General features: G+C 40.1%; 1 protein-coding gene across 2 annotated transcripts in view; it reads left to right on the plus strand.

Moving 5' to 3' along the window:
* Positions 1-14,897, plus strand: part of GPC3 (glypican 3) — a 439,048-nt gene that overhangs the window by 40,840 nt on the left and 383,311 nt on the right. For both annotated transcript variants that reach the window (XM_049766670.1, XM_049766671.1), the window contains one exon: positions 2,417-2,578. In XM_049766670.1, the coding sequence (XP_049622627.1) occupies positions 2,417-2,578 (162 nt within the window). The remainder of the gene's footprint in view (positions 1-2,416; positions 2,579-14,897) is intronic.

Raw genomic sequence — 14,897 nt, forward strand, 5'->3', positions numbered from 1 at the left:
TGGGGTTCACCTATGCCACACCATGTAACAGTATTTTAACTTCTTTTATTGCTGAGTGGTATTCCATTGCATATGTACAGAAGTTTGTTTCACCTTTCTTTGCTTTATTTCCTCTGTGGGATTTGTCATCCCTTCACATTTTATAAAGATGTAAAAACATGTTATTTGTTATCTCTGGGAGATAACCTAGATGACAGTGGGGACTTTGTTTTGTTTTGTTTTGGGGTCACTCCTGGTGGTGCTCAGGGCTACTCCTGGCTTTGCACTTAGGAGTTACTCTTGGTGTTGATTGGAGGATCATATGGGATGCTGGATATACAAGGCAAATTTCCTACTTACTGTACTATCTCTCTGAACTCAGAGGGTAGGGAGTTTGTATGATGCTAAATCTATAATGCTTGCATTGTGCTTAATATTCATTGCATGATTCTTACTCAGTGTGGCTTTACTTTTCAGTCATATGCTAATGATGTTCATGTTTGGAGAAGTTCTTTGAGTTTCTAGTGAAGAGCTGAAAATTCCAAATATCTCTATCTTTGGGAATCTTGGTAGATGATGGCCATGAATTGAGATACATAAGGATATAGAACACTTTGTGTGCATGTATGAGAATTGTATATACATATATATATATATACATATATATTCCCAGGGGTTCATTCTTAGTGGTTCTCAACAATTACTCCTGACTCTGGTCAGGCTGGTACTTGATGGACCTTGTTTGGTGTTTGGTATTAAACTGGGGTTGGCCACATGCAAAGCACATGTGTTAATCCCTGTATTATCTCTCTGGCACAATAGCTCAAAATGAGCTATCTTGAGTGCAGTGTAAGGGATGCTGAATTAGAGATTTTTTTTTGTTTTGTTTTGTTTTGGTTTTTGGTTTTTGGGCCACACCTGGCGGTGCTCAGGGGTTACTCCTGGCTGCTCAGAAATAGCTCTTGGCAGGCACGGGGGACCATATGGGACACCGGGATTTGAACCAACCACCTTTGGTCCTGGATTGGCTGCTTGCAAGGCAAACACCGCTGTGCTATCTCTCCGGGCCCTGAATTAGAGATTTTTGCAAAAGTAGTTGAGAACATGGAAATTTATTGAACCAGAGAGATAATATAGTGGTAGGGTGCTCTATTTGCACATGGCTGACCTGGGTTCAATTTCTGGTTCCCCTAATGGTCGTCCCCAAAGTCTGCCAGGAGTGATTCTAAGCCAGAAATAAACCCTGAGCACAGCTGGGTATAAATAAATAATAAAATAAAATAAAATGTAGGAGTTTGGAGCCCAAGAGAGATGTAAGGGCTGGGTCAGGGAGTTTAGGGGTTAGGCAAAATCCATGAGAGGTGGGGAGATGTAGAATGAAGGAGTGAGCCAATGAAATTCAATCACAGTTTGAAGAAGTGGAATCAAATAATGATAACTGATGGGCCCAGAGAGATAATAGTATGGGGGTTAAAGCACTTGCCTTTCATGCGGACAACCCTGGTTCAATCCCCCATATGTATGTTCTAACTTCCCCTAAATAATGACTGACAGTAGCAGCAAGTTTGGAGAGTTTGGAGGGTGTAATAAGTTTATTTAGATGAGGAAAAAGGAGAGTTGTTTAAAATGCTTGCTTAGACAACTATGAGTAATGCTGCAAAGGGTTATTTTGGATAAGCAAGAAGAGGTCCCAATAAACTCTTAATTTTTTAATAAATGAAGTGATTCTTTTGAATATCTCTGTGGACATTAAAATATAAAAAGTCTGCATCTTATGAGAGTTACTAAAGTAACTCAGGAGTTCAGAGGATCAGAGGTCATCAAAAATTTTAAAAGAACCACAATGTTCGCATTAGTAAGGGATTTTGGTGTTAGCATGAAAGTTCATTTTCTCTTGCTGGTATGTCTTACCCTAGATCTTTAGTTAAAGTAATTAATGGCCATAATTCAGTCCCTTTGATATTCTATGAATGTTTCAATCATCTCTCACTCAAATCAGCTATGAGTTGGCCAGAAACAGTACTTTAGGGAATGATCATTGAATTGTTGCACGTTGCATCTTGGTTGTATTCTCATTCATAAATTATAATCAGAAAAAGTACATTGTATGAGTGAAGATAGATCTTTTAACAGACAAATATTGATGTTCAATGACATATACTTGATACTATAAATTACTTGGTGCAGAATTTATGAGTTCAAATCAGGCAATTAATGGTCATGGCTATTCAAAAAAGAATGTAGCCTAAGGGTGTTTGGGAGAAAATAGGGATTAGTTTAGATAAACACTAAAAGTGTAAATAATCAAGATTTAACCATATTTGAAATGAAACACATTCATTTTTCCTATTCACCTCGTGTGTGTGTGTGTGTGTGTGTGTGTGTGTATGCGAGAGAGATTCTACTTACTGAAACATGAAAAACTTGTTTGTTTCAGGATCAGATTTGCAAGTATGTCTCCCCAAAGGCCCAACATGCTGCTCAAGAAAGATGGAAGAAAAATACCAACTAACGGCCCGCCTTAACATGGAACAACTGCTTCAGTCTGCAAGTATGGAGCTCAAGTTCTTAATTATTCAGAATGCTGCGGTTTTCCAAGGTGAGTTCTGGGGATCATTATAGATGTGCAGCTCAATAGCATCATTATTTGGGCACTGGGCTTTCAAATGCTAAGTCTGATTTCCAAATTAGCATTCCAGCATTCATGCTTGTTATCAAAATCTACCCCTGAGAGATTCTGGTTAAGGAAAAGCACTGTTTGTAGAGAAGCTTCATTGCAGTCTTTGGAAAAGTGAATGTTGTAAAAAAATGTCATTATCCAAGATGATTTTGTTTGCCTGTGTGTACATCTTAGGCAGAAAACCTGGAAGACTTGTTTATGAAGCAGAAAATGTTGACTTGACTATCAGTTTTTTCCAGAACAGGCTAGTTCTTTCGAGAACACGGAACAGTTCTTTCTGACCACTCGGACCATTTCTCTTTAAGAAGGAGCAATTGCTGGCTTGGCCCACAGCTTCACAGATGTGTGTGCGTGTGACTGGTGTGAGTGGTGGATTCTTTTCTGACTCTCAGTTCTTCCTATACTTGTGTCTGTCTGTGCATGATGCTGTTATGGCCTGAACAGAATGGACAGGAGAGCACCTCTGTCCTCGCTCTCTTATAGGAATCTCACAGCGAATGGGGACTAGTTCCCTTGACTCAAAGACCCTAACTGGCAATGATGATGATGATGATAGAGGAGGAGGAGGAGCATGGTGGTGGCAAGCAACTACATGGCTCTGTGTGCTCAGTACTCTTTTAAGTACTTTGCATATGTTCACATATTTAATCTCCACAAGACACCCTATGAATCAAATATTATTTTTAGCCACCTCCAATTGATGGGTGAAAAGGGAAGGCACAGAACAGGTAGGCAACTACTATGTAATTACTAATTGAAAGCAGGATTTGAACCTAGGTGGCCTGGCTTTGAAAGCTGGTGCTTTTCAATACTTCAGCATGCTGCCTTAGCAGAGGGAAACTTCATTATGAAGATTGGGGTTTTCATCTATCCTTCCTTAAGCAAATGGAAGCAGCTGTCTTTTTTTTCCTGCCCCACAAAGAGAGACTTGGGGGTCAGATCACAAAATAGCATGTTTGACTACTTGACATTTCAAATCTTTAGCTGCATGGCCCCTTTAGAGGAATTAATCCTTTTGAATTGTAAGGTGGGTTGATTATAGCTTATTTTATGTATTTGAATGAGATTTTTTAATTAGCTATGGAAAATGATTCAAATTAGCTAATAAAGCATACATTCACCACAGTTTCTTGGGTCAGCCCTCGGGGGATGTTGGGTTGATTATATGAAGTACACTATAGACACTTGAAGTATTTGTTAACCTATTTATGCAGTTAGACTCATGTGAGGAGGGTGTTGAGGCTAACAATTTGGCAATAGAATGAATCATTTGTTGATTTTCAAAATACATGCACCATTCATGTTCTTCTTAGATTTGCTTGGGGGCTGATCTGGCAAAAAGTGGGGTAGATGAGAAGTGAGGTGAGGAGCCAGAGCAATACTATAAGAGAAAAGGCACTTGCCTTGCATGGGGTTGACCCATATTCTGTCCCTAGCCATTACATATGGTCCTCCAAACCCTGCCAGGAGTGATCCCTGACTACCGAGTCAGGAGTAAACCCTGAGCATCCGTGGTGTGGCCCAAAATCTTAAAAAATCGAGGTGAGATAAGAATCTGGTGGACAAAGAGATGAAGTTTAATCTTTGAGGTATCTTTTAAGAATGGGGTGTGAGTTATTTGTTAATTTCCCCAAGTATTTAGGTCCACTTCTTCTCATTGTTTGGTAGGTGGTAACTCTGGTATTCCAGTGTGTAGGAAGAATATTGGGGTGGCACCATTCACTTCTGTCCTGTCCTGCCTTGTATATATTTGTATTTTCCAGTCCTGGACTAGCACACTTGGGGGTGGAAGGAAGTCTGGCAAGATCTTGATTGGATTAGCTTCCAGATGTGACTCAGTAGCTTGGTAGTCTTGTAAAAAAAAGCAGGGAGTGACGAGGGAAGCAGTTATTCAAGATACTAAATGCATGCTATCTTCCCTTCTTCCCTCCTTTTTGTTGTCTTTCTCTCTCACAGACACGTACACATACTTTTCTTACTGTGGAAACACACACAGGAACCCCTATAGCCAAGAAATATGATAACCACTCTAGCTCTAACAGCCTCCAACAACCACTTACTGGAGTTCTTTCTGGTTTCTCCCAATATGTCCACAACTGTATTTGTTCTGTATTTTGTTTCATGTTCTTTTCTCATTGTTCTGCCTGAATTGTAGGGGGGAAATATTTAGAAAATAATAAAACCATGGTACCACACCTTAAGGCATTTTTGCCATATTTATATGTCCACTGCCCCCTGCCTACTACCTCAGTGGCCCGTTGCTCGAATTCTTTCTCTGGAACAAACATTTGAAGAGACCAGACAAAAGCCAAGAGACCTCTTGTAAGAAGATATAGTACTAATTAAAAAAAAAGAAGAGAAAACATTCAGTTTGGGGAGACTGCTGGGGGTTGGGCTACACCTACCTGGTGGTACTCCAGGACTACTCCTAGTCCCAAGCTCAAGTGTGACCCCTGGTGATTCTTAGCAGAACATCTGTGGTATCAGGAATCTAATCAGGGTTGACTGCATGCAAGGCAAGTGCCTTAAGGACCTGCTGTAATATATATGCAGCCTGGATTCTTCTTCCATTTTTCTTTTGTACCACATTTGGCTGTGCTCAGGGTTATTCCTGACTCTGCTCAGGAATCACCCCTGGTGGTGCTTGGGGAACCATATGTAGTGCCAGGGATTGATCACAGGTCAACCATATGCAAGACAAACAGCCTTACCTGTTCTTTCTCTCTCTCCTCTCTCTCCTTATAATCACATATTATTCTACTGAATTTACAGTGGAAATCCAGTTGTCCCCAGCCCCAATATACCCCTTCCCCAAGATTCTGGGAGAACAAATTAGTGAGCAAATTGCTCTAATACTTCAGTTCGGTGAAGTGTGATGTGGCTTTTGTGAGCTGTTTTCTCTATCGCATGGAGCTGAGGAAAGCTCATCTTGATCTTGGCCTCGATCCACAATCTCTTTAGGATTCCTTCCCGAGTCCACAATGGGGGTATTTAAGCAGTGATTGTTTTTTCGCAAATCTGCGCACAGTTCTGCGAGCAATCCTTATTGCCACGATTTGGATTTTATGGGTTCCTTTGCAGGAAGCCTTTGCCCTCATAAATGAGCCCCGGGCCCTTCGCTACAGTGGTTGGCGTGCTCGATCGCTAATGTTGTTTTGATAATGATTGAAGCATTAAAAAAGTTGTTCTTTATTTTCGATCTTTGCATTGCCTCGTTTCCTAAATTTAATTTACTTAGATGTGCTTAGTAAAATGGGACAACACAATCGTTTTTTGTTTCTGCTTAATTAATTTTTTTTGAAAAACTCCACTCAAAGTCGTTTTTCTTTTCCAGTTTTTCTCTCTCCTCCACCTAATAATAATGATGATGATGATGATGACAATAATAATAATAATAATACCAGTAGAGAAATTTTATCAAGTGCCTACTCTCTGCTGCTTCCTTTTACATAATTATCTCATTTACTTTTCCGAGCAGCCCAATGGGGTTCATACTGTAATTATCTTCATTTTACAGATGAGATATCCATGAATGCCACAGTTTCTTCTAGTCACATGCTTTCCTTGTCTTTAGCATGCATGAAGTAAAACATATTTATGACGTGGTAGTTGGGGGCCTTGAGGAGGAAAAAAATGGGGCAAAATTCTGGTAGGCAGCCATGAGTTCCTGCAGTCTTTGTTGAATTGCATGATAATTTTCCAATTTATACTCTCAGGAATATCTAGGATCTGTCTAGGTTTTCTCTGGATGGCAATGATGCCTGACTTCTCCAAAGCACCACTGACCATAGGTAAGAACAGACTTCTTAAGATGCAGCAGTCCTTGGCTATTCAGAAAGTTATCTATCTCAAAGTTTACTTTCCCTTGGTTGGAGAGAAGAAATAGCACTGAGGGAAGTAGGAAGTGGCTTTTTGCCTCTAAGACTCCATGGAGCTTCTGCTTATATAATGGACTCATCTTAGAGCTCCTTGGAGAAATGTTCAAAATGGGACAGCTAAATAGTCCAGGGGGTCAAATACTTACCTTGCATGTAGTCAACCCTGGTTCCATACCTAACACTGCATAAGCTTTCCCTGAGCACCACTAGGACCGATCCCTGAGCACAATTCCAGCAATACACTTGAGCATGTGGGGAACAACATAACCCTACCTTCTCCCAATCCCCCAATTAAAACCTATTACTCTTTTAAACTTATAGACTGTCTTTATAAGTTTAATGCTCTAGTTTTTTAATCCCATAAGTATTTCAGTAGAAAATAATGGAAGACAATGAGGTAGAAGATACAGAAGTTGGTGAGTATGGTGTTTTGGGATGTTGAGTAGCTCTTCATTTCTGGAAGCCTCAGTAGTTAGCTAGTGGGTTCAATAGATGATGTGTATAATTTTGAATTCATAAAAACCAGCATATAGACATGGTATTTTTTTTTTTGGTTTTTGGGCCACATCTGGCGGTGCCCAAAGGTTACTCCTGGCTCTGATCTCAGAAATTGCTCCTGGAAGGCTCGGGGCACCTAATGGGATGCCAGAGATCAAACCTGGAACCATCTCGGGTCAGCAGTGAGCAAGGCAAATACCCTACCACTGTGCTATCACCCCAGCCCTAGACACGATATTCTTTGTAATATTTCCATTTCCAGTGGCTAAAAATATTTTAGGTGCTTCAAGGCCACAAAAATAACATCAGATTCAGATCCTAGAGATTTTAAATTCTCTAGCTCTAGACTTAATGAGCATCAGTACTTTGGAAGATTATTTAAACTCTCCTAGCCTCAGCTTTTCTTATCTGCAAAATGGGGATGGTGATTATAGTTCCTATCTGGGGGAATAATATATGGAAAAGTTTCTTGATAGCCATAAAGTACTCTAGAAACTGTGAAATATTGTTCAGAGGATTCATTATGCCACCCACTAGTACAGATTATTGACTATTACAAAACTGAATTTAGACCCAACTTGAGTCCATGATGTCCTGCCACAACCTTGACCCACATACATAAGAATTTTGGACAGTTCTAGTGCATAAAGGAGAGAGAGAACTCTGGCAAGGTACCTTCTTGAAAAGGGAGCTTATTTTTGGATGGCCTTTGATGCAAAACTCTACTCTTGAAATGTCAATGCTGGCAGACCTGCTCCTTGTTGCATCTTCAGAAGCTGCCTTTCAGGCCCCCAATCTGGTCCGTGATCCATATAAACTAATGGCAGACCAAGAAGGATCAGTTTTCTTCAGGCCATCTTTGACTTGCCATTTCTCATCCATTTCAACATGGCAGACGGAAGCAAAAGTTGAGCCTGTGTAGAAATCATCAGTCACTCCTCATCTCATATGGATGAGTTTTCCCTGCTTTCTGTGGAAGAGATGATAAGGATGTCTCTGAAAGGAGAGAGTTGCTGGTTCCACAGCTGCTGTCTCATTTTCTGTTTCCATCTGTTCTTGGCTCCCCTTTTTGGGGAAGGGGATGGATGGCTGTGACATTTCTGTCTCCCATCCACCCCCCATTCCTAAATAAAATTGACCTTGCTTAAAGCACCCTTTTCCATCAACTCTGTGCAATTTCTCCAGTCATTTCTGCTTGAAATAACTGTTTAGGGACATGATTCAAGCAAAGCTTTTTTCTTTCACAGTTAATAAGTGACTAAATAATTGCTTGGATGTTGATAAACATGTTTTGAAGATTCAATCATTTGGTAATTTCGTTTTTAGACTATAGTGGGGAGGGGGGCTTAAGTGACCATGGAGCAATTTTTCTCCATTTCACAATTTTTTCCCCTTGACTAGTCTAACAACACAGTTCCTGCCCAAATTCCAACTGTGTTGTCAACTGAGTCCCTCTCAGAGGCCGCCATTCAAATGGCCAGCTAGGCTAGTCCAAGCTGTTCTTCTCTGCAAAGAGCCTGCGATAGAGAATAATTACAGAGATGTCTAATCAGAGCTTAATTCATTTGCCAGGGTGCGATATAATAACATTAAACAGAATCGCAGAATTTGAGGCATGCAAACCATGACCAAGAGTGGGGTTTTGTATCCTCAAAAATGTAAATTATTAATCAAACCACTCATCTGTACAGCAAAGCTCAAGTAATCCCATTATAAAAGGGTGAATTTCTCATCAGAGCCCAGAAGATGCTGGCTTTAATTAGTGTACTTTATGGCACTGACTCAAAGAGATATCTTGGTTACAAAAAAAGTTTTTAAAGGCGATTCTTATATTGGAAAAACAATTGGAAACTGAAACTGAGTGTTTAAAGCCTTTCAGTTTTTAAGCAAAGACCTTTTGGATCCCGTTCTGTGGTTTTAGCCGAGCCAGAGCTGGGAGAGTTGTAAACCTTTTCCTGTGCCCTCTTATTGATTTAGAAAAGTCAGTCATTAGACGAGAACTGTTTAATAAAAAGAGCTCAGAAAAATGACTCAGTGTGTGGGCAGAGGCTCTTGGAGGGTCAGCAGTGAGGTGAGGAGATTAAACAGATTAACTCTTCTACCTCAGCCCTGAGTCCCTGAATTAACAGAGTTTCGGACCCATCCCATCTAGCTGCATTCAGAGCTGCCTACCTATAGACCTGCCCTAATGGACCAGTGCAGTAAATGAAGCCTTCTAGAAGCTTCTAGGGCAAAATGCCACCTTGGCCCAGTGTGATTACTCTGCACCCTTCCCCCACTGGGATTTGTTGACTTTCTGCAAACAGATGTTCCTCCTCCTTTTTCTGTCTCACTGCATTGCTGTACCTGATAACGGAGTAATGAAGCATAAGTTTGCAAGATTTGAATTCACCTGTCAGTTGAATGGAGGTAGAAATGATTTTCCACTGAGCTGGAAGTGGGGACAGAGAAAAGTAAACTATCTTTCTCTTCCCTTGACTGTGAGTTATTTCCAAAGCCGTGGTTCTTCCTGCCGCTTTTTCTTCATCCTCTTTTTCAGCCAGCTACCTTCAACTTCCACCATTTTCCTTCCTTCCCTAATCCTTAGCTTTCCCTGGAGGGGGCTTCATTGTCTCCTTTATCACATATAGATGCATTCTAGATCATTCTTCCACTTTGACTTCCAGACTCCATCCTCACCTTGCATTTAGTCTGAAAGAGAAGGCAGAAGTTTTAGACTTTTGCCTTCTTCCTTTATCTCTTCAGTTAAGCAATTAAGTTCAATCATGAGGAGAGCGCTTTTCTGGGCCCTTTGGCTGGGATCGAAGGAACCTAGAGAGGGAAAGGAGAAGATATTTGGCACTGAAGTGAAGAGGAAGTTGAGGGTTTGGGTGATAATGAGAATTTTTTTAAGTGCTTTATTTGTATTATTTCATGGAAGCCATCCAGGTCTGTGGGGTTGGTACTATTCATCTCATTTTGCCACTGAGGAAATGGCATCTTGGAAAGATGAATTTGTCTAACAATCACATGGCCCATACATGGCAGAAGTGGGAATGGAATCTAGGAAATTTAATGCAGGCTGGGCTCTTCTTTACTGTGGGCTCTGTGAGTTTTGTGAATGTTGTTTCACAGTCAAGGGTAATCTCTCAACTTGAGCCTTCCGTTTTACAAGAGAATTTTCTTATATTTAGTTCCAAAATATTGGCTGAGCAAATCTCTAGCATGTCTGAAGACAGGGATGCTGGAGGAGATCAAAGATAGAAATTATCACATGACAACCTGGAAGTAGCTTATATTTCAGAAACCAAGTCATTGGTACCCAAATACCTTGGATCCAAAGCATTATAAGGGAATACCCTAAGTAAATGGGAGCAGTTTTTGTGGGAAGGTCAAAGGATATAGATTTAGTGTGACTCAAAGCTGATACAATATGGCAGCCCTGGGTAAGAAAAGATGAGAAAATTAAAATTGCAAAATGCCTGGGGCCTTCTGGGAGGAGGTTTGCAAGTGTGGGTCCCTGTAGCTTCAGTTTCATTAGCTTTACAGGAAATGCGCCTCTGTGTAGGAGTGGGGATTGGAAAAGATTAATTCCAACTAGGAACTAGAGGTTGTTGGAGGAGATTGCTGTATGAATTCTCCAGACAGATGTGGCTCTTGATCAAAGAGAAGGGCAGGTCGAGAGAGTTAGGTGAATCTGTGCACATCTTTTTCTAAATTAAATTAAAATGGAAACATTATTAATTGCCTACTAGATACCAGTCTTTCTCAACTCCCTGATCGGCCTAACTCAGACTTTTTCTTGAAAGGGCAGAGTAACTCAAAGAAGAGTGGAGGGACAGATTTGGCCCAGCTCATACTTTGCCTCTAGCTCAGGTCTTAGCTTTGCCACTTCTTTTTTTCTGAGGAAGAGCAAGTTACTCCCTATCTGAGCCATTTATTAAAGAGAATTAAATTAGATGAGGGATGGGAAGAGCTCAGCCCTATGTTGCTTCTAGATATCAAAGCCTAGCAGCTATTGTTTTCGTCACTTCCTGATGTTTATAAGCATTTCATTGCAAATGAATTGTAGTACCTTTGCAGTATGGAATGTCACAGAGCTGCATTTAAAATGATTTGTTATGCTTTAATATGATTTTAATTGATAACAGGGATGGTCTAATAGATGTTTCCATAATCTTATCATGGAGACAACTACCTGTAGCATTTTTATGTGTTTTCTTCCTTTGAGAGTGTGTGTGTGAGTTGTGTGTGTGTGTTTAAGATGGTACAGCATACAATTTACAAATGGTCCCCTAGTGGTCTGAATGAGTTCATGAAGCATCCATATCTACCAAGCAAAGGCAGATTCTAATTTTATTGGATTACACACAGCAGGGGAGGTACGAGAACCAAAAGGTTGAAAGGAAACCAGGCTTATGGTGGTTTCCTCTTTTGGTTGATACTGTTTAGCCTGAGTCCCCAAGTTGATGAACTGAAATGAATCCAACACCTTAGATCAGAGTCCACTGTACTCTCTGCATGAACCTTATTTTTTCCTTCTAGCACTAACCAAGTTCGTAGTGATCCATGTCTGTTAGTTTGATGAGCATGGGTCTCCTTTACTAAAGAACTGATCTCTTTGAAAGTGAACTTCATATGTATTCTTCCTCACCTTTCTATTCCCAGAAGAAATAATAGACTTTCAGTGAAGCTTTGAGGGAATATTCACATGACATTCAAATAAATGGCATCAATAGAAACAGAGAGTGAACTAACTTATCCATTCTCTCAGTATTCACTGCCACTATGACCAGACAGAAGGTTCAACCTGTGGCCCATATTATTAGTTTTTTTTCTAAGTTGAAAAATGGACTCAGATATAAGCTGCTCAAAATCCATATAATGAATTGGTGCTTGCACATTGAGATGGTTTGGCTTATGGTTAGCTGAGCCTCTGCCTTTGCTCTGGCCTCACTGCTGGCCAGTTATTTGCTTCTTCCACCTCTCACTGGAGCACTGTAAACATAGTTTAGAGCCACAGATAAGCACCTCATGACCAAAATTCCCAAGCTTGGTGATCCTTGCCACGTTCCCCAAATACACTCTGAAAGAAATAGTGCAAACTTGTTTTAAGAAGTTTTTTTTTTCAAAATGAGTTTTCAGTACACCCTAAGTACAACTAGTTAATAACACAAAAATGAAAAAAAAATCAAAAGAGGAGACACACATTCTATACACTGCAGCATAACTGTTAACAGTTGGGCATATAATCTATGTTTTCGTAAAAAATGTCTGCATATATGCAATAGATACATATGTAGGTGAGTATATGTTTACTTTTTCAGAAGTGGATTATGTTGATTTTACATGTAATATGGAATAACTGTCTTTGCATGTCAAAAAGTATTTCTCTCATACAAAAGAAATATAGATTTTAGAGACCACATACTGCTTAGACTTGTGGCTGTCCCATGTTATTTATCGATCCTTCCCTACTACTAGAAATTTAGGTTACTTTCAGTAAACCATAGTAAAATAAATAATGTCCCTGTGTAGATAAATATTTATGGGACATTGTTATTTCATCAAAGTAAATTCCTGGAACTTGAATTGATGGGGCAGAAGTCATATAGTTTTTAATGGTTTTCACATTTGTTGCCCTGTTGGACAGCCACAATGTATGTACTGATTTTCACTATCTAATTTGGGTGAAAAAAAATAGTGCTCTTTGTCTACAATGAAGGTGCTGGTCATTTGTAGCTTTTACCTTGTCATTCATCAAAACCTTTTCAGGATTGAAAACAATTTTGGTATTAATATTTCTTATGTCCATGACATTTTCTTGTTGACTTATAAGAGCTCTTTATATATTCAGGATGTTAAGTCACCTTTATGTTATATATTAATTTTACTTTCATAAATTCAATTAATTTTAGTTGCTCTTTTTTTGAATGGACATTTTAAAACTGTGTTATGTATCAGAAATGTTTCTTTGGTTTCCAATGTTTTCTTTAGTTTTTTTTATACTAAGTGGTATTAGCCTGCTCACGAATCAAAGATGTGCTCTATTTCCTCTTCTGACCCTAGCTGTGTGCAGAAATTGGTAAGTAATTGAAAGTGTCTGAGTTTGTTTTTTCTTATGTGCAAGATAACAGCTGACCTGCCAACCTACCAGAACCTTGGAGAATGCAGAGAGGTAATGTATATGAAAATGCTTTGAGAAATTGAAAAGGTTCTTATGACAGTTCACGTGCCCTCCCCCACTAATCTTTAACCTGAATAAATCCATGTTGATTCAGATATCAACTGATATCAGCACTGTCTTTAATTCCCCTGGCTCCAAGACCTTGTTGGCCCTGTAACAGGACAAAATCTCAGTCCAGAAGTATGCTGGTAGCTGGAAGTCAGCTCAGAGGGTGGTAAAATGTTGCCTGCCTCTAGTCTGTCTGCCTGCAACATGGATTCTGGGCATCGTTCCCACCTTCCCAGCTGGGGAAGTGGGCGCTGGAACTCGTCTTTGATGTAGTAAGTGTGTTTATACTCACATGCCCTCAGCTCTAGAAGCACAGCAAAAGAAACCCATTCTGAGGCCCAAGTGCCTATTTTTGTTCGACAGACTAGTATTAGGGTATGTGTGTGGGAAGGAACAGGACTCCAGAGCCTTCTGTCCACACTCAGAGTCCTTGGGGATTGGAAAATTGTGCTCATTCTAGCCACAAGCATTTGAAATAGATAACACTATCTGCTACATGGGTGGCTTAGCATTGTTTGGTGAGCCACATTCTAGAAAGTTTTGTTTAATAGGAAGTCTTCCTTTTTGCTGGGGGAGATAACAATAACTATGCCACTGTAAATGGCAGATTTTAGAAAGATCAGTATGTGTGTGGAGTGGGCAGTGGGTGGCAGGGCAATGTAAGTATCTCATGGATCAGAGTAATCATTAGTGGGAAAACAGAGTGTTCATTCTGGCGATCTCTGCCAGATGGTTGAGAAGGCTTGGAGAGGAAGGAGAGGTTTCAAGGATGCACATATTATGTTCAATATAACCTTGAAGGGTCTGTTTGTATTTGGATGGGAGGGAAAGATAGCGATAGCCTCTGTTCAAATAAGTTCAGGCTTCCTGAAGGGCAGAAGCTTCTGGCAGGTTGCTGGGACTGTGTACACTTCAGTGCTCACCCAGTCACCTCAGTAAAAGAGCCATGGAAGGAAGTTTTTGGAAAGCCTATTTTTTGATGGATCTTTTTATTATAGCAGCAACTTCACCCTGTGGTGCTCTTCTCCCCATTTCAGGTATTTGCAAAGGGGTACCTTGCAACATGTTTGCCTCTGGGCTACTATAGGAGCCAGGAAGTTCCAGCAGGCCCTGAGACACATCAAAGGTCTAGCCCTTTTCTTTGCACCTCCTTTCTGAGTTCTCAGATAAAAATAAATTGTGGCAACTCATAAAAATGATCTGAGAAGGTTTTGTCAAGTTGAAAGTGTCATGAGGAATCTGGATAGCTAGAGCAAAATAAACAAAACTCCCCAAGAGTGGCCCCCAAATTTGACTTGGCATAAGATTTCAAATTCCATTGATGGGAGACAGTTTTCAGTAGAGACATCCTGAGGTGAGTTAATTGCACCCCAAGGATTCTAGGGTAGCCTTTTTGATTGCTTCATAAAGAATCACACCCCCCTTCAGAGTTCATTTTAGTACTTTTCAGCCTGACATTGAACGGGTCAGCTACTTTGACAAACCCGATCTGGCCAGATGTTATTATTTTGCACTACATTTAATTTCTTCCTGCCAATGCTTTAGACTTCTTTTCCCTGATAAAGATCATGGGAAATTGTCTGGTATTTACAAAATCCCATCCAGGCGTATCTGTTACAATGTTCACTTAACGAAGTTTATTAGATTA

This window comes from Suncus etruscus, chromosome X (genome assembly GCF_024139225.1).
Source record: "Suncus etruscus isolate mSunEtr1 chromosome X, mSunEtr1.pri.cur, whole genome shotgun sequence".
Lineage (NCBI taxonomy): Eukaryota > Metazoa > Chordata > Mammalia > Eulipotyphla > Soricidae > Suncus > Suncus etruscus.